The 20,869-nt window shown below is 41.8% G+C and overlaps 1 protein-coding gene across 4 annotated transcripts in view; it reads left to right on the forward strand.

The window, feature by feature from the left end:
- Positions 1 to 18,417, forward strand: part of UBE2V2 (ubiquitin conjugating enzyme E2 V2) — a 47,573-nt gene extending 29,156 nt beyond the window's left edge. For all 4 annotated transcript variants that reach the window (XM_039524664.1, XM_039524662.1, XM_039524663.1 and 1 more), the window contains exons 3-4: positions 475 to 600; positions 17,531 to 18,417. In XM_039524664.1, the coding sequence (XP_039380598.1) occupies positions 475 to 600; positions 17,531 to 17,677 (273 nt within the window). In that variant the 3' untranslated portion in view covers positions 17,678 to 18,417. The remainder of the gene's footprint in view (positions 1 to 474; positions 601 to 17,530) is intronic.
- Positions 18,418 to 20,869: the final 2,452 nt, after the last annotated feature.

Genomic DNA, 20,869 nt, shown 5'->3' on the forward strand with positions numbered 1-20,869 from the left:
ACTGTTTCTAGGCTTTTCTCCTTTTGTTTTATTTTCATCTATCTCTTCCCCTGTCCTGATCTTTGCTGCCTTAGAGGATTTATCTTTTGGTAGGGGTGGTTTGCCTGATGGTTTAGGTTTGCCTTTGTGCCAGAGTTCAGGGGTGGGGAGGAAGTGTATGTGTGGCTTAGCTTTTCTCTGTATAGGTTTTTTTTTTAAAATGTCTTTTTTGTTTGTTTTTTGTATGTGGTGCTTGTGATACTATAATAGGTGCCTTTTTAGCACATTGATCAGCTAATCAAGATAACTGAGGCATTGATGTGTCAAAAAGTAAGCAAAGGCATCAATTGTAAAATAATAAAAACAGAGTTAAAATCATCCCATTACATACTCCCTCTCCCTAAACCAGCTTAGCTATGTTTGTGTTTCTCTAAAGTACTTTTAAAATAACAACTTTCAGTAAGATGCATTAATCTTTTTGTTTTTTCTTTTTAGACAAACTATGAAAACAGAATATACAGTCTGAAAGTAGAGTGTGGACCTAAATACCCAGAAGCACCTCCAACAGTTAGATTTGTAACTAAAATTAATATGAATGGAATAAATAATTCCAATGGAATGGTAAGTTCACATGGTAAAACCAACCTCCTTGTTATTCTGTACTCTGCAATTATTTATAGTAAAAATTCCATTGAGCGTTATGGGTGGGTGGGAAAGAGCCTTCATAGTTAAATGGTACATTATAAACGATCATTTGTTTAAACAAATAATTTAATTTGTGATTATTTGGCTTGCAAACAATGTACAAGTATAAATTGAAGCTTTTCTTTTTAAGTTGAGTAAAACAGCTTTGTGTTTAAGCTGCTCCTTTACAGTATTCCTCTTCAGTGAGGCTTGCGTTTACCTAAGAATACGGAATGCTGTACTGTTAAAGACTTTGGATATCTACCTTACCTAACCACTAAGGATCATTTAAATCTCTCTGAACAGTTTTGGCTATTGCTTTCAGCTAATGCAAGTCATTAATTATAAATTACTTTTTGTTACTCTTGACATTTTAAATTTGGGGAGTACTGAGAATGAAATTGCAGTCTTTAAATATGTTCTTATTTGCTAGCTAAGAGACTCCAGATGAAGTTCTAAACTTAACATGCAGTTTTGTTTTGAAAATTGGGGGCCTCTCAATAAATTCCATATCAAATGTGCATGGATTACAAGTGAAGTGGTTTGTGAAAGACCAACGCAATCCCATTGACAAATTGATAATCCAGGAGAAACCTTGAAACTGACTATACAAAGTGCTATCAGAGTAAAATAAAAAAAATAGTATTTTTTTTCTTGTTTCTATCATAGGTGTTATTTGTAGGAGAAAATATTTCATATAGAAGGATGTGTTTTCTCTTTGTTGACAGCGTCCTTTTATTGTCCTGGGTCACAGAATAGTGGTAATCTGTGTTTATACAAACGAAGACAGCACTCCTGCAACTGGATTAGCATTGATAGTTCCCAATGCCATTGCATTGCCCACCGATGTCAATATGACTTGCCTGTACAGGGCCAGTGCCTAAATAGGAGTTGGGTTTAGTAAACTCAACTGTTTTTGTTGAACAAAATTACAAACAACAACAAAATTAAGAGGTCTTCCTGGTGAACTGCAAAATTGCTGCAACGCCTATGTGGGACTGTAAATAGTAGACTACAGAACCCACTAGCAAGCTTGAAGGTCTCCCTGCCTGAAGGTCACTTTTTCAGGTATAGTAACTCATCTCTAATAGGTTTCAGAGTGGTAGCCGTGTTAGTCTGTATCAGCAAAAAGAATGAGGAGTACTTGTGGCACCTTAGAGACTAACAAATTTATTTGGGCATAAGCTTTTGTGGGCTAAAACCCACTTCATCGGATGCATGCAGTGGAAAATACAGTAGGAAGATATATATATACACAGAGAACATGAAAAAATGAGGGTTGCCATACTAACTCGAACGAGACTACTCAATTAAGGTGGGCTATTATCAGCAGGAGAAAAAAAATGTTTGTAGTGATAATCAGGATGGCCCATTTCAAACAGTTGACAAGAAGGTGAGAATAACAGTAGGGGAAAAATTAGCATGGGGAAATAGTTTTTAGTTTGTGTATCCACTCCCAGTCTTTATTCAAGCCTAATTTAATTTCCACACAAAGATGGATTACAAGCCATCAGGAACAGTATCCCTGATAACGTCATGGCAAACCTGGTGGCTGAACTTTGTGACTTTGTCCTCACCCACAATTATTTCACATTTGGGGACAATATATACCTTCAAGTCAGCGGCACTGCTATGGGTACCCGCATGGCCCCACAGTATACCAACATTTTTTTGGCTGACGTAGAACAACGCTTCCTCAGCTCTGGCCTCCTAATGCCCCTACTCGTACTACATTGATGACATCTTCATCATCTGGACCCATGGGAAAGAAGCCCTTGAGGAATTCCAGCATGATTTTAACAATTTCCATCCCACCATCAACCTCAGCCTGGACCAGTCCACACGAGATCCACTTCCTGGACACTACAGTGCTAACAAATAATGGTCACATAAACACCACCCTATACCGGAAACGTACTGACCGCTATACTTACCTACATGCCTCCAGCTTTCAACCAGACCACATCACACAATCCATTGTCTACAGCCAAGCTCTAAGATACAACCTCATTTGCTCCAATCCCTCAGACAGAGACAAACACCTACAAGATCTCTATCAAGTGTTCTTAAAACTACAGTACTCACCTGCTGAAGTGAAGAAACAGATTGACAGAGCCAGAAGAGTTCCCAGAAGTCGCCTACTACAGGACAGGCCCAACAAAGAAAGTAACAAACCGCCACTAGCTGTCACCTTCAGCCCCCAACTAAAACCTCTCCAGCGCATCATCAAGGATCTACAACCTATCCTGAAGGATGATCCCTCACTCTCACAGACCTTGGGAGACAGGCCAGTCCTCGCCTACAGACAGCCCCCCAACCTGAAGCAAATACTCACTCACCAGCAACCATACACCATACAACAAAAACACTAACCCAGGAACTTATCCTTGCAACAAAGCCCGTTGCCAACTCTGTCCACATATCTATTCAAGTGACACCATCATAGCACCTAATCACATCAGCCACACCATCAGGGGCTCGTTCACCTGCACATCTACCAATGTGATATGTGCCATCATGTGCCAGCAATGCCCCTATGCCATGTACATTGGCGAGGCTGGACAGTCACTACGCAAAAGAGTAAATGGACACAAATCAGACATCAAGAATTATAACATTCAAAAACCAGTCAGAGAACATTTCAACCTCCCTGGACACTCAGTTACAGACCTAAAAGTCACAATTCTTCAACAACAAAACTTCAGAAATAGACTCCAGTGAGAAACTGCAGAACTGGAATTAATTTGCAAACTGGACACCATTAAATTAGGCTTAAATAAATACTGGGAGTGGATGGGTCATTACACAAACTAAAACCTATTTGCCCATGCTAATTTTTCCCCTACTGTTACTCACACCGTCTTGTCAACTGTTTGAAATGGGCCATCCGGATTATCTCTACAGAAGTTTTTTTTTCCTCCTGCTGATAATAGCCACCTTAATTGAGTAGTTTCGTTAGAGTTGGTATGGCAACCCCCATTTTTTCATATTCTCTGTGTAGATCTATCTTCCTACTGTATTTTCCACTGCGTGCATCTGATGAAGTGGGTTTTAACCCAAGAAAGCTTATGCCCAAATAAATTTAGTCTCTAAGGTGCCGCAAGTACTCTCTAATAGTCCATTTGGGGACTAGAGATTTTCCCTTACATAAGAATGTCAGTACTGGGTCAGACCAGTGGTCTGTCTGGCCCATATCCAGTCTTCCAACTGTGGCTGCTGCCACATGCTTTAGAGGGAATGAACGGAACAGGGCAATTATTGAATGATCCATCCCCTATTATCCAATCCCAGCTTCTGGCCTCAGAGGTTTAGCGACTCCCAGAGCATTGGGTGGCTAATAGGTCCATCAATGGCTATCTTCCATGAATTTACCTAATTCTCTTTTTTGAACCCAGTTATACTTTTGGCCTTCACAATATCCCCTGACAAGTTCCACAGGTTGACAGTGTGTGCTGTGTGAAGAAGTATTTCCTTTTGTTGCCTTTTAATTTCATAGGGTGACCCTTGGTTCTTGTGTTATGTGAAGAAGTAAACACTTCCTTATTCACTTTCTCCACACCATTCATGATGTTATAGACCAGTGGTTTTCAAACTGCAGGGTTGCGGAATGTAAAGCACTGGGTCGTGGCAGCTCTGGTCAGCACCACTGACCGGGCCATTAAAAGTCCTGTCAGCAGTGCTGCCTGGCTAAGGCAGACTAGTCCCTACCTGTTCTGACACTGTGGTGCATCCTGGAAGTGGCCAGCAGCAGGTCCGGCTCCTAGGCAGGAGGACCATGGTGCTCTGCACGCTGCCCCCATCCCAAGCACTGGCTCCGCACTCTCATTGACCGGGAATTGGCCACTGGGAGGTGGTCTGTGGGCGAGAGCTGCGCGGAGCCACTTGCGCGCCTCTGCCTAGGAGCTGGACTTGCTGAATTCCAAATTTCAAATATGAAATTGCAGAATTACTAACTGTGGTATGTAACCTAGCACTTAAAATTAGCCTCTGTACCCGATGACTGGAAGATAGTTAATGTAATGCCAATTTTTTAAAAAGGCTCCAGAGGCTATCCTGGCAATTACAGGCTGCTAAACCTAACTTCAGTATCAGGGAAATTTTTTGAAACTATAGTAAAGAACAGATTTATCAGACCTACAATTCTCCCCCAAGGAGTTCAGTCACAAATTTAATTAACGCATTCTTTTTTTAACATGCATCATCAGCATGGAAGCATGTCCTCTGGAATGGTGGCCGAAGCATGAAGGAGCATATGAATGTTTAGCATATCGGGCATGTGCTTGCAACATTGGCTACAAAAGTCCCATGTGAATGCCTGTTCTTATTTTTTCTGACCCCCTCAAAGAATTGTAATAGAGTGGTTTGGCATGATTTCCTTTCACAAAAGCTATTGACTCTTCCTTTAAACTAGGCCGCAGCCTGGGGTTTTCCAGGCCGGAGCTCCCCAGCTCCCTTGGCCTTCCCCCAGCCCTGTTCCACCCAGGTACCTTCTCAACTCCCTAGCAGCCAGGCCCTTCTCCCTCTACCAACAGAGAGAGCGTGTCTGTGCTCTTGGCTCAAAGCCTTTTTATAGGGGCTGGCTGTGGTCTGTTTGGGGCATTGCTCCCAGCTGTGCCTACTTCCCCAGTCAGCCTGGGAGCTGCTTGCCACAGCCCTCTGTTGGGCTGTTCTAAGCCCCTCAGAGCAAGAGCGGGTGACCACCCCGCTACAGTGCTCCTTTAGCACCCTTATCATCCAGTGGCCTCGTGGGTTGTTTGGCAAGCTTCCTGCTTCTGATGTATATAAAACAATTTTTGCTGTTAGTTTTTCTCTTTTGCTAGTTTCTCTTCAAATACATTTTTGGCCTGTCTAATTTTATACTTCACTTGCCAGAGTTTGTTCCTTTCTATTTTTCTCAGAAGGATTTGACTTCCAATTTTTATAGGATGCTTTTTGTCTCTTTTTTTTTTACTCTGTTGTTCAGCCATGGTGGCATTTTTTTGGTCCTCTTACAATTTTTTTTTAATTTGGGGTATACATTTTAATTTGTGCCTCTATTATGGTGTTTTTAAAACTCTTTTTGACTGTTCCTTTTAATTTCCATTAAACCAGCTTCCTCGGTTTTTTTGGTAGTTCCCCTTTTTTGAAAATAAATGCTACTATGGTGGGCTTCTTTGGTATCCTTCCCGCCTCCCCCACAAGATGTAATTAAATGTAACATTATCGTCGCTATTACTGAGCTGTTGAGCTATATTCACCTTTTGGACCAGAACATGTGCCATTTAGGACTAAATCAAAAATTGCCTCTACCCTTGTGGGTTCCAGGACTAGCTGCTCCAAGAAATAGCCATTAATGGTGTCTAGAACTTTTATCTCTACATCCTGTCCATAGGTGACATGTACCTAATCAATATGGGGATAGTTAAAATCATCCATTATTACTGTGTTTTCTATTTTTGTGGAACTTCAGACCTCCCGGAGCGTTTCACAATGACCATCACCATCCTGGTCAAGTGGCCAGTAGTATATTCCTGTTGCTATACTCTTATTTAGGCATGGAATTTCTATCCATAGAGAGTCTATGGAACAGTTTGATTCATTTAAGATTTTTACTGTAATTGACTCTCTGCTTTCTTTCACATAGTGCCATTCCCCCACGGGTATGACATACTCTGTCATACCTATATACAGTACACCCACACTATAATGAACCCAGTCCCTGGATCCCATTTCAAGTCTCACTGCTGCGGCAGGAACTGATAGCTGTTCCAGCCTGGCTGTCAGCCCTCGCCGCTGCTGGAGGAGCTGTCAGCCACCCCCCACCTCACTGCACCCAGGTGGTGGGGCTCTTTTGCGATAACAAACAAATGGCTTGGATCCTGACGGGTTTGTTATAGTGAGTGTGTACTGTATACAGGAATGACAGAGTATTACCATATACCATTGATTATCATCATTCCACCAAGTTTCTGTGGTGCCTATTATATCAATATCCTCATTTCACACCCGGCATTGAAGGTCACCCAACTTAGTATTTAGACTTCACCAAAGGACCACTGGTTTTTTTTGTTTTTTGTTTTGTTTTGTTTTTCCCCTTACTCATCCTTATGTGTAAATTATGGGTATTTAAAATAGAGAAGTCTTCTCCAAGACAGTAATACTGCTGCAGTGTAACAGTGGAGAAGAGCTGGAAGGCACTGAACCGTTTCTACTGGAGGCATGCAGATATTATATTCTGAAATTCTTAGGCTAGTACTGGATCTACTTGAGCTCCTTTATTGAGCAATACAGTGTTCTAATTGCTAAACCTAAACTAGCACTGTAAATAATATTTCAGAAATCCTTCAAAAAGAATCCTTGAAAATAATCGTTTGCATAGCAAACAGTTTTGCTGTACCTCAGAGCGTTTCTGTCCCATAAAAACCAGTATTTGCAACCCAGAAGTATTGCCATTTACCCAAGCTGTGGTGTGGCGCATAATAAACACATGTATAAATAAATGTTGGTATGGGAAGCAGCCAAATTGAAGGTGCCATTCAAAAAAGCTTTACTGTATGATGCTTACAATGTTGTTTTTAGAATCCTCCCCGTAGTTAAAATAAGTAATGAGCGCCCTTGTTCAGTAATGCAGAACAATATACCTTTCCTGTTTGTCTAGGAATATGTATCTTAGTTTCATATGGCTTATAACAAACTTTTAAGTTAGCTTGTCCAATCTAAATAAAATGGAGCTGGGTGCAGAAAGCTAACTTTGTTTCTTGGAGGATTTAGCTATTTTCAAATTTGGTTTCATTCTGTTTCAGAATAAAACCCCAAAATTTTGAAATGCTCTGCAAAAGGGAGGCTGGACCCTAAGCCCTGGGGTCCCCTGAACCATGGACCTTATGTTCTAGGTTCCACAATTCCAAGGCAGTCTACTTGGTGTACTACTGCAGAGCCACTGATCCTAGAAGCTCTAGGGTCTTCTACTCAGAGGCAGCGCCTGGCAGACTGTCTTGTAGCCCTGGACCCTGGAATCCCACGATCTGCAGGCAAGCTGGTAGGAAACCAGGCAGGTTTCTGTCAGAATCCTGCCCAGTTTCCAGGGGAACTTTGTTGAATCACCACAACATTTCCATTTCAACAAATTGGGAAATTCTGATGGAAAAACTGTTTTGTTGGAATTTTTCCAACCAGCTCTATAAAATAATCACTTGTAAATAAATGATTAATTTTTTAACTCACCAAATAGCCTCAAGTGGCATTAGGTTGAATTATCGACCAAAATCATTACAAGTGAGTCGTTTCTGAAATTTTACTGTTCTTTATGTAATCTGTCAAATTTTTAGTGTGCTCATCACCTTGGTACGCAAGTTCACATACAACGCGGTAAAGCTCTGACACGCTGCTCTGAGCAGCATGTTAAGGGGGCCGGGCCGGGGCCGAGGGGTTGGATAAGGGGCAGAGAGTCTCAGGGGCTCCCCCCTGCCCCCCAGGGTCTAGGAGGCAGGAGCTGTGGGGGGTGGGCAATTTTGGGGGCCCTGCAGTCCCAGAGTGGCCCAGGGTATTAGCAGGGGGCTGGGATCAGCCCGCTCTGCTTCCCTCGCCCCAGCCCCAGCCATGTCACTCGGGGGAGGGGGCTTGGGGGAAGGGATCTCCCCCCCCCCCCCCGCACTCACCGGCAGCGGCAGAAGCGGAGCAGCCTGGCCCCAGCCCACTCCACCAGCTCCCAGCCGCGGCACTCCGCTTCCCACCACAGGTGAGTGACCCCCCGCCCCCCAGCGACATGGCTGGGGCTGGGGCAAGGAACGTGGAGCGGGCTTCCCGCCGCAGGTGAGTGCTGGGGGTGTCCTTTCCCCAACCTCTCCGCACTCACCGGCAGCAGGAAGCGGAGCAGCCCGGCCCCAGCCCACTCTACTCCGCCAACTCCCAGCTGTGGCGCTCTGCTTCCTGCCACAGGTGAGTATAGGAGGCATCCTTTACCCAACCTCCCTGTACCGCGCTGTGGATGGGAGGTGGCAGAGCTGGGGCCACGTTGCTCTGCTTCTCGCCGCTGCCGGTGAGTGCCTGGCAGGGGTTTTGGATAGGGGTCAGAGCAGTCAGGGGATAAGGAGCAGGAGGATTGGGTAGGGGGGTGGGGTCCTGAGGGTGATTAGGGACAGGGCTCTCTGGAGGGGGCAGTCAGGGAACAAGGAACGCCAAAGCTAGTTTGATTATAACACGGTCTCACCTATAACGCCGTGAGATTTTTTTTTTGTCTCCGAAGGACCGCGTTATATCGGGATAGAGGTGTATCTTGTCTGATTTATGGCACAACCCTAACCAGAAGTGCTCCATTTCAGTTTTAAGGTGAGAGCATGGTCTGGAAGTTAGAGCACAGGATTGGGAATCTGATGGGGACCTGAGTTCTGTGACTGGCTTTGCCTCTGACTCACTTCTTAACCTTAGATGAGGTGACTGAACTTTCTGCCTTGATTTCCAAATCTATAAAATGGGGATAACATCATCGGGGTGTTGTGAGGATGAGTTAATGTTTGTAAAATCCTTATAAATCCCCAGATTAGGTGGACTATAGAAGTATATGTATGAATGTATTTAGTGGATATATATATATTTTCTTTAGTTAAGTTTTTCTTTTAAAGAAGTCTCAGGCCAGTTTTAGAATCACTAGTTTTAATTTAATAAATGTTGGTTTTGAGAGAGAACACACCTGATGCAGATTATTTTAACAATGTGCATTTGTATTATAAATACATTGTAATTACCAAGAAGGTTAGCTAGATTAGATTGATTAATTGTTTGTATTTTCCAGGAATTCAAATGACCAGCAGCAGTCATCTTTGAAAGATAAAATTCATCCTTTCTTTTAAAAATGGGAAAATATCTATGCATTACTTCCCGAAATAAGAATTAGGGCGCTACCAACTTCACAGCCATGAAATATGCATCACGGACTATGAAATTTAGTCCTCTCCTCCCCTCCCCCTGGTGAAATTTGGTCTTATGTGCTTTTATACTATACTATACAGATTTCAAAGGGGAGACCAGCGTTTCTTAAATTTCTGATCCAAAAGGGAGTTGCGGGGTGTGTGTGTGTGTGTCACATGGTCATTTTACGGGGACTTCAGTATTGCGACCCTTACTTCGGAGCTGCCTTCAGATCTGGGCAGCTGGAGAGCAGCAGCTGTTAGCCAGGCACCCAGCTCTGAAGGCAGTGCCCCACCAGCAGCAGCGCAGAAATAAGGGTAGCAGTACTGCAAACTCCCCCCCCCCCCCCCAATAACCATGCAACCCCCCCCACCAAAACCTTTTTGCGCCAGGACCACTAAAATTACAACACTGTGAAATTTCAGATTTAAATAGCTGAAAACATGAAATTTATTTTATATATTTATTTATTTATTTAATTATTTTAAAAATCCTATAACCATGAGATTGACCAAAATGGACCATGACCTTTGGTAGGGCCCTAATAAGAGCGTAACAGGGTCTTTGGCGGCTGAGTGGCCTAGTGGTTAGATTGCCTGGCTCTCAACCCCTGCGTGGGCTGAGTAGTTTCACTTATTACGTCCGAGGACAGGTAGGGGGACCTGGGCTCTCCCTCTCCACCAGGTTCCAGCCCAGGGCCCTATGTGTGTCAACCCCTGAACCGTGGGGTTGGTGTCTCTCCTGGCGGGGGGTCAGAATCTGCTGCCCTGGGCTACTTCCTACCAATCTGAGGCAAGGCTACTCTAGTCCAATCTACCATAGGGTTCCCTGTTGGGTCTGGTCCCAGGTTCCTTCGGGGGCAGGATAGTGAGGGTGAGCTCCACAATGTCTCTGGGGTCTGCTCAGTCAGTTACTTCCGCTGCTGGAGGTTCCTTCATAGTCTCCCCTTGGATAGGTAGCTTGCTTCCAGATGGCTGCCCTGGCTGGCAGGCCAGTGCTCCATCCCTTCAGGCAAGGAGGCGGCTAGCTAGCCAGCTAGCTCTTGTCTTTTCACCAGCCAGCACTGTACTGAGACAGGTTCTCCTCTTTTCTCCCCCCTCCAGGACTGGTATTGGCTTCAGGAATAACGGGGTGGGACTAGCTGGGCCCAAAGGCTCTCCTTAACCTTTTCTGTGCTAGTGGGTGGTTCCATTCATCACAAAGAGTCACACTTAATGAAGTATTCTAGGACTCTGATATGCTTAGCATGCTTCACATACAACATTATAGTATTTAATGTAATAGGTTTTTTTTAATTAAATAGTTTTGGGGGTAAGAAACATTTTTTCCTGGGTATATAAAATGTATATAATGATTTAATAACTAGTTGTATTTCAGTAGTTCCTAAAGGATCTGCTCTAAATCAGGGCCTCATTACGTTGATCTATATATAGATATATTAAGAGATTGTTCTGTCCTGAAGAGCTTATGAGCAAAACAGACAAGAGACATTATTGTGGAGGTTTTACTGATGGAAAACTAAGGAACTAAAAGATTTAAATGACTTGCCCAAAATCCCACAGGAAGTCTGGCAGAGACAGGAAGTGAGCCCAGATCTCAAGACCACATCTTTCCTCTCTACTTTGTGACCTAAGGTTCCATTCCATTTAAGTCTCTCATAATTTCTCAGGAAAATTCCTTGTTGCCACTTTGTGAGATGTTCCCTCTTGTGACAATCTCCTGCCCACCCTTCTGACTGCCTGTTTCATAGATCAGCTCTCGTCTCCTGCCCCATCCTGTTGTTCAAGGCTGTCAAATTCGTTGGAGGAGTTGGGGCATCAGTCTACTCTGTTTTATCATCAGGCAACCTTTGCTGCCCAGGCCCCATGTTTTTGTCATATGCCAGATTGTGTTGTCAGTGTGAGGCTTCCTAGCAAGGAAGGTCCTCTTCCAGAAATGTAATACAGGCATGAATCCAAATGTTGCAGTAGCAATATAGCAGGTTGTGGGATTTCTGAATGGAGAGAAACAGAGAGAGCTCTCTTTGGGGGATCCTCAAATTCCCAAAACTAATACTTTTTAAAAGACCAAGATTGATCACTTATCCACATTGACCCTCACTTTAAAAAGGCAAAAGCAGAGTTAGCAAAAATTCATTCCAGTTGCACTTCAATTCACAATATAGGCTCCTTTTCAAAAAGGTGGCCACCTATACTGAATATGCATATGAGCACTTACACTCATAGTGATCCGTTTGTATATGCAACTGCTGGATTTGTACACAGAATTTAGAAATCTAGTTTTGAAAACCTGGCCCAAATAGATGAGTAGAACTAGGCAAAACTACTTATTCTCTGTAGAGGATGTCATGGCCGTAAAATAAATTATAATTTTTAATTCTGTGGGGTCTCTCCTTTTTAGAGCCTATTGTGTATCATAGATTGATAAAACACAGGTTGTGTTCTGACATACTATTTATTTTCCCATGGATTTTGAGGATGTCTGATTTTTTTTGAGTATTCTTTAACAGTCTGTTGGTATCTCACAGGATTTGCAATCACTTGTGTTTATTTAAATACCGTTTACAGCTGGAAGTGTTTGTTTCTTCTTTTTAAAGACTTGGGATTTTATCAACTATAGTTCTGTAAACTCTGTTGTCCAGTCATCATTTTGAATCTGTTTATAGTGGGCTAAGCAGTTTGCTACTTTTTTAAAGTTATGCTATTGGAAGCATTATAAACACTGAACATTTTGCAGCATTCTTCTATAATTTATTCTATGTTTAAAAAGCATAGAAGAATTCCTTGGTTATTCTTGGATCATGTGTAATGTTGCTGCTATTGTCATTATTTAAAGATTTATATTGGATATGCTGATAGAATAAAAATAGCTTTTGTTCTCAGTTTTCAGCTTCACTAGCCTTCAGACTTCCCTGGAAATGATGCTTCCTTATACTTGAATACAATTTTAATATAAAGTAGGTACTCCCTGGGTATCTGGTTTTGAGCATTCCTAACACTATTGGAGCCAACGAGAGAGCTGAAAAGAGGCGGCTTACTTTATAAAGGAGTATATCATAAGTAGATTGAATGTGTAATCTCTTACATGTAAAATAGGGCCTGCAATGCAGGGAATAAAACTAAGCCAAATCTTATTGCCTGCAAGATGTGTTATGCAGCAAAAGATGATGACTTGTAGAAAATAAAGTGGCTTGAGTTAAAAATAAATATTTATTAAGTCATTTTAGTAGTAGTGTGATAGTGCTGAAAATATGCTCAGCACTGTGCAGGAAGAGACAGTCCCTGCCTTAAAGATATTTGTCTGTTAGCTGAAAATCCGTAGTGAAGACCAGAAAGCCAATATTTGCACTGGTGAAAATCATTTTGCTTGAAGTTGTAATAAACTCCACCAGTGGAAATAAATAGTAGCTTTGACTGACTATATTAGAGGTGTGCTAGTGCAGCTACATTAGTGGCTGGCCACTGATAGCTGTAAATGAGGCTAGTCCCCAGTCTACACATGGCCTAAAAAGAAGATTAAACAGATAAAGTGTGGGGGAAAAGGGATATACCATGCAATCAAAATGCTCATGATGAAAATGGGTATTCATAGAATCTCAGGGTTGGAAGGGACCTCAGGAGGTCATCTAATCCAACCCCCTGCTCAAAGCAGGACCAAACCCAACTAAATCATCCCAGCCAGGGCTTTGTCAAGCCTGGCCTTAAAAACCTCTAAGGAAGGATATTCCACCACCTCCCTAGGTAACCCATTCCAGTTCTTCACCACCCTACTAGTCAAAAAGTTTTTCCTAATGTCCAACCTAAACCTCCCCCTCTGCAACTTGAGACCATTACTCCTTGTTCTGTCATCTTCTACCACTGAGAACAGTCTAGATCCATCCTCTTTGGAACCCCCTTTCAGGTAGTTGAAAGCAGCTATCAAATCCCCCCTCATTCTTCTCTTCTGCAGACTAAACAATCCCAGTTCCCTCAGCCTCTCCTCATAAGTCATGTGCTCCAGCCCCCTAATCATTTTTGTTGCCCTCCGCTGGACTCTCTCCAATTTATCCACATCCTTCTTGTAGTGTGGGGCCCAAAACTGGACACAGTACTCCAAATGAGGCCTCGCCAGTGCTGAGTAGAGGGGAATGTTCACATCCCTCGATCTGCTGGAAATGCCCCTACTTATACAACCCAAAATGCCATTAGCCTTCTTGGCAACAAGGGCACACTGTTGACTCATATTCAGCTTTTCGTCCACCGTAACCCCTAGGTCCTTTTTCTGCAGAACTGCTGCCCAGCCATCCGGTCCCTAGTCTGTAGCAGTGCATGGGATTCTTCCGTCCTAAGTGCAGGACTCTGCACTTGTCCTTGTTGAACCTCATCATATTTCTTTTGGCCCAATCCTCTGATTTGTCTAGGTCCCTCTGTATCCTATCCCTACCCTCCAGCGTATCAACCACTCCTCCCAGTTTAGTGTCATCTGCAAACTTGCTAAGGGTGCAGTCCAAACCCTCCTCCAGATCGTTAATGAAGATATTGAATAAAACCGGCCCCAGCACCGACCCTTGGGGCACTCCACTTGATACCGGCTGCCAACTAGACATGGAACCATTGATCACTACCCGTTGAGCCCGACCATCTAGCTAGTTTTCTATCCACTTTACCGTCCATTCATCCAGCCCATACTTATTTAACTTGCTGGCAAGAATACTGTGGGAGACTGTATCAAAAGCTTTGCTAAAGTCCAGAAATAGCACATCCACTGCTTTCCCCTCATCCACAGAGCCTGTTATCTCATCATAGAAGGCAATTAGATTAGTCAGGCATGACTTGCCCTTGGTGAATCCATGCTGACTGTTCCTGATCACTTTCCCCTCCTTTAAGTGGTTCAGAATTGATTCCTTGAGGACCTGTTCCATGATTTTTCCAGGGACTGAGGTGAGACAGACTGGCCTGTAGTTCCCTGGATCTTCCTTCTTCCCTTTTTTAAAGATGGGCATTACATTAGCCTTTTTCCAGTCATCCGGGCCCTCCCCCGATCGCCATGATTTTTCAAAGATAATGGCCAATGGCTCTGCAATCTCCATCGGCCAACTCCTTTAGCACCCTCGGATGCAGTGCATCCGGCTCCATGGACTTGTGCTCGTCCAGCTTTTCTAAATAGTCCCGAACTACTACTTTCCCCACAGAGAGCTGGTCATCTCCTCCCCATACCGTGCTGCAGAGTGCAGCTGTCTGGGAGCTGACCTTGTCTGTAAAGACAGAGGCAAAAAAAGCATTGAGTACACTAGCTTTCTCCACATCCTCTGTCACTAGGTTCCCTCCCTCATTCAGCAGGGGGCCCACACTTTCCTTGACTTTCTTCTTGTTGCTAACATACCTGAAGAAACCCTTCTTGTTACTCCTAACATCTCCGGCTAGCTGCAACTCCAAGTGTGATTTGGCCTTCATCTTGTTTGTTCCACGTTTTCCTGTTTGTTTTAGATAGAAACAATCTGCAACTGCCTCTCCAGCCGTTTAATTCCCCATCTAACCATAACCCATGGTCTCACAATTACGTGAAGAATTATTTTTCAAACCCACTGAAATCCCACCTAAACTGTCTCCTAATCCATGCTTGCCTATCTGGCCTCCCTTAAATCAGCAAACCTAGGTTCTTGTCCCCCTCCTGCTTCTTTATTGGAATCTTTCTCTTTCCACAGTCAGCCCTGGCCTTTGACAATCATCTGTTGCAACTCGTTTTTAATTCCGGTTTATAAAAATTCCCTATCTGGTAAAACCACAACCTATTACACTTCTTTAAAATCTACCCTTCTCTCCCTCCTGATCTCCTTCCCAACCAAACCCTGTGCCCATAAAACATGGTGAGCCTGAGTTTTATTTCTGTTCTTAGTACACTTCCCTCGAACAGCCAGGTCTTTTCACTGTGCAAGTTTTCTTCCATTCTGGAATTCTTGCCTGGAGAGGGTAGTGTCTTGGACCCTATGCTGCATTGTGTGGGATATGGAGGGTGGGTTCAAACAGTACCATGTCCAGAGTTCAAATTTTGAAATGAAACTCTGATCGGGGCGGCTCTAGGAATTCCGCTGCCCCAAGCAGGGCGGCGCGCCGCAGGGCGCGCTCTGGTGGTCGCCGGTCCCACGGCTCTGGTGGACCTCCTGCAGGCATGCCTGCGGATGGTCCACCGGAGCCACGGGACCAGCGGACCTTCCGCAGGCATTTCTGCGGGAGGTCCACCGGGGCTGCGGGACCAGCAGACCCTCCGCAGTCATGCCTGCGGGAGGTCCGCCGGAGCCGCCTGCCGCCCTGCCGGCAAAATGCTGCCCCAAGCGCGTGCTTGGCGTGCTGGGGTCTGGAGCCGGCCCTGACTGTGATGTTACTAGGCTCTGGGGCCTCAGTGGCACATTGCTTCTCTACTGCTTGACGGCAATCAGGGAAGGCCTCTCCTCAATATAGCCCGGGAGGCTGGAGGGAGGAAGGGTGTATAAGATGGGGACATTTGTGCCTTGGAGAGGGAGGTCCAGACTAGATGCTGTCCTCACCAGAACTACTACTCTGCAGCTCAGGAAGTCTCTCCTGAGATGGGGGGAAGAGGGGGATTTTGGAGGGGTATATTTCTTCACTGTTGTATTTCCTCTGATAGTGGATTGATTTAGTACTCATACCTGCAAACAAATGTTAACATGGGTGAAAGCTGTGTTTGCAGTCACATAGGCTCCCACCTCACTCCTCAGAAGTGCATCTCTAGTTATCTCTAACATATTAAATCAAATACTTTTTTTAAATGAGCTAGTAATTATAATGGTGGTCTGACCAATGCAACTTTCAAACCTTGCTGTAAAAGATTCTTTTTTTTTTAAAAGGTGTTTCTTAATTGGTGCAAAAATCACTGCATAAACAACTGACTGTTGCTTTCCTTTTGCCACTGTTTTGCCTTCAGTATTTAATTTCTTAATATTGAAAGTAATCATTGGTAATCTTAATCTCCCAGTTGCTCCTGCAAATATAAGCAGCATTATCCTCTGTGTTCTGAAACCAGGTAGCTTGAAGTTAAGTAATCTAGGTCTCATCTGGAGGTAAAGTTGCTATGGCTAGAACTTGATATTTCTGATTTTCTCATATTTTTATATTAAAAAGTAAAAATAATCTACAAAGATGTTTTATGCTGTATATACCACAAAAGAATGGAAAAGGGTGCACACATAATCCTTTGTAGTTTACTTTTAAATTATCAAGTGATATGCAATAAAGTCTCTGTGCTTTGAGGTCCATAAGATTATTTATCATAAGAAACAAAGCAGAATTGAGAAATGTCCTGATCTTATATGGAACTTTATAAGTCAAATTACTTCACTATTTCCAGTCATATTTACTGGGAGAAGTAAAAGGCATCAGAAGGGCCATATGACAATAAGCATTCAAAACAAATCACAGACAAAAGCTATTTATAGTAGGTAAATTTTCTTGTATAAAGATTTAAGCATAGAATATTGTGCAGCAAATTGCTTAATAAAGAATTGAAAGCCAATTTTGAGAAAACCACATATTGCATGTTGGTGCTGTAATCAAGTAATACGTTAATATGATTGTTCTGTTTAAATGTTTTATTGCAACATTTAGTAAAGAACTTTCGTTATGATGGATAAAAACCTCCCTAGTTTAAGATATGGCCCCAATTTTGCAATGAGCTCTCCATAGATTGACTTTCTCTTTGCCCACCCTCTCCCCCACCATTGAAGTTGATGTTGTTGAGCATGCTATGCAGGGGTCCAGCTGTGTGGGTCTCACTGCAGGATCTGAATTTGTGTGTAAGTATGCGCTAAGCATTCATTATAAATATTTTATGTATTTATAACACAGTTGGGAAGTGCTGAAGAGATTGCAACATATGCTACCATTTCTTAAGTTATTAAGTAAACTAAAACTAATTCTGTAGGAATTTTGTATTTTATGGTACAAAAACATTGTCCTTATTTAACTTGTGCTGTCTTTCTTTGCAGGTGGATACACGGAGCATACCAGTGTTAGCAAAATGGCAAAATTCTTATAGCATTAAAGTTGTACTTCAAGAGCTAAGACGTCTAATGATGTCCAAAGAAAATATGAAGCTTCCACAACCTCCAGAAGGACAAACTTACAGCAATTAATTTTAGCTGATTCTCAAACTTCTGTCTTAAAACAACCACCTTCATATTAATGTCTTGATTAAATCTCACAATGCAAACCACCCACACATTAAAATAATTTCAGCTGGTATACATGACCTGGACATTTGTAAGAATATATATAATATATGTACGCCCAGTATGTTTTTAGGCACTATGGGAGGGAAAAAAAGGCAGCACAATTTATTTTTTTCTCTTATCAAGACACTGTCATTTAAGCATAAGCCTGAAGTAGCTTAAAATTGAAATTCAGGTTTTACAAGATGAAAGCATGACAGAAAGTGTCAGATTGCTGTGGATTAATGTATGTTTCAGAAAATTAATCTCTCAAGAAGAAAAATTATAAATGGCATGCTTTATCCATCTGGCTTAGTTAAAAGAGCTGCAGTTAAAATTGTTTTAAAGTAGCAGGTAAAGTGAATACTGTTGCTCATCTTGTTTAATTTTTGCTAAGGTGTGGGTGCCGACTACTATTAGTGTCACAAAGTATGTTCAGGATTGTTTTGATACCTGTATTTATAAAAGGGGGGAATGGATTCTGTTAAGCGGCTCCTGTGTGTTACATGTAATGGACATGGCAAATATTTGTTTACAGTCTTTGTTCTAATAAACAATGCATTTAAGTTTTAGTGAAACAAACAAAGGAAATAGGTGTATGGATATGTGATTGAGATTAAAGTTAGTCTTAAAATGTAAATAAAATGTGGAAAGTATCCTCTGAAGCTGTGCCATTTCTATAATAATGTAATATATGTATAGTACCTTGAAGAGGTAGCAAAAAGTTAAACACAATGTAGCAGTGAGTCTACATGCACTTTTTATTCTTACCACTATTTCTATACGCTTATTTTATTTGATAACTGAAGGTATTGGGATTATTGCAGAGGAGCAAATAATATGCAGTTACACTTTTTTGGACAAACTTGCAGTTCAAACCCCTTTTTTAAAAAAAAAATTATTTTAAGTATTCATTCTAGAAATGACATTAATTAGGCCACTTGGCCTAAGCAACTCCAGAGCAATTTCTAAACTGGACTGCTGAAATTCTGTCCTGCTGCTGTCTTTTCATCCTTGGAACCATCTTCTGCAGCTGCTACTTTGTTTTTCCATGTCATGTTTTTTTTCCCCTGCACTTATTTTAACCGCTTTTTAAAAATCTTCAAGCTAGTTTCCTTTTTGTTCTGTCTCACTTTCTCCTTACCCCAGCGACACATAAATGAGAGACGTCAGACCTTATCATTTTTATTAGAACATCTTGTACTACTGTTAAGAACCGTGTGGACATGCTGTATTTATCCATCTGCATTCCATGCTTCAAGTGCCAATGGTGCAATTTCACTGGTTAGAATGAATTCTGCCCCTTCAACAGTGAATTCTCCCCCTTCTAATTTTACTTATTCCTTTCTCACTATAGTTGTAGTTGGTGACATCCATGGGTTAGTTCTGCTATAGGTTTCTCAATATTGTTCCAGTTACCTTACTGGAAATGAGACACTCTAATGTCTTGTGTGGAAAATGCAAAGATTTGTCCAGTTTACTAAAAAAATTGTAACCTTGGGACTAGGTCAGTGACTTGTCATTCAAAACTTCATCAGTAATTCTCTTGAAAAAATGAATTTAATTAAAAGTCAACAGCCAGGGAACTTTCAAGTTTGGTATCCTTATTGCCTATCCCTAATACGAAGAAAAAATTGTAAGAAAAGCAATAAACTAAGCTTTATTTTTTTTGATAGAAAGTTTTAGGTGGTGGTTGTCAGTAGAGGAAGGCTGTATTTGAGAGTCCTTAAACACATCTGACACATTTCCAGAGTTCACTCAGTGAAATGATAGCTGTCAGCTACCTCATGTCCATGTTATAGAACACATCACAGTATATGACGGAAAATTTGACTGAAGTGATTTCACCACTATGTATTCCTATTCCCTAATTTTAAATTAATTTAGATGTTTTGGATTCCGCTAAATAAACTTTCATTATGCTAGCACTGCTAGTCTATATGTAATCTGTTAAAATAGAAATGGAACTATTCAGCTCAGAGAAATAAATGTTAACTTTCAGGAATCTCTCTTTAGATTAAATAACTGGAAGAGATTGAGATACATTGCCAGACTCTCATATGGTTGGTGACATGATTAACAGACAACTAGTGTGAGTGCGGAGCCATTGAGAAACTATCTCACTCTTCACTGAGTTGCTGAATATAGAAAAGTGTTGGCTTTCTGTTTGCACCACATGTTGTCCAAGTTAACTGTGCAATGTCTATTCCTCCTCCTTTGTTCTTCAGTTATGGATCTCTGTGGAAATCTGCATGCCAGATACAGTTTTGAGAACAAGATCCATTTTGCATGTTGCAAACAAGCTGCACTTGATTTTCAAATAGCCACGCTGGTTGTACAAAGGGTTAGCTACAAAACCACTCATCATAATGAAATCTAAGCAGGGCAATTTTGAAGCAATATCCTCCTTGTCCTATTGAAAAAAGGCCAGAGTTGTAGGATTGTATAGTTTATCATTAAATAAACTCTAAAAATGGCCATAGATTATTGTACATACGTCAATAGGTGAGACCCTTAAGGATGATTTCCTACTATGAAAGGATTCAAAACATAACTGCTTGTCCTCCAATTAGGTCACATTATGGTTTGATAAGTCATTTTTTGTCTGGTAATTTATTTTCTGTGCTTTTTGGGGGGTAACTCTATAAACCAGGTTTTAAAAAACGTATTACTACGTTAGTATTATGATATAATAGGATTTTTAAACATGGGTTTCCAATGGTTAGTGATTTGTAATTTAATAAAAAAAAGTTTGTGCCTTTTTTGTAAGTACAATACTAGGGTAAATAGAGCACCAATTTAAACCAAACCACATGGGGGAGAAAAATCAGAAGCGCCACCTGTAGTGCATTTTCAAATTATGTTGGAGAATTGGTATAATAGAAGTGATTTTTAACTGGAATTTAAATGTGTGCTGTACTCTGATACCTAGCAAATGTGCTAAATTAAATTCTGGGTAAATGCATAACAGGAGAAAAATTTACATATGCTGTATTAATTTCATGTAGTGTAGTGACTTACTGTTTAAAATTTAATGAGCTGCCCTTTATTTCTACTACCTGTGCTATTTCTAATATTCTGTATTCTTTTACATTTTGCAAGAAATTGCAAAGTATT

The sequence above is a fragment of the Mauremys reevesii genome, linkage group 2 (genome assembly GCF_016161935.1).
Source record: "Mauremys reevesii isolate NIE-2019 linkage group 2, ASM1616193v1, whole genome shotgun sequence".
NCBI lineage: Eukaryota > Metazoa > Chordata > Testudines > Geoemydidae > Mauremys > Mauremys reevesii.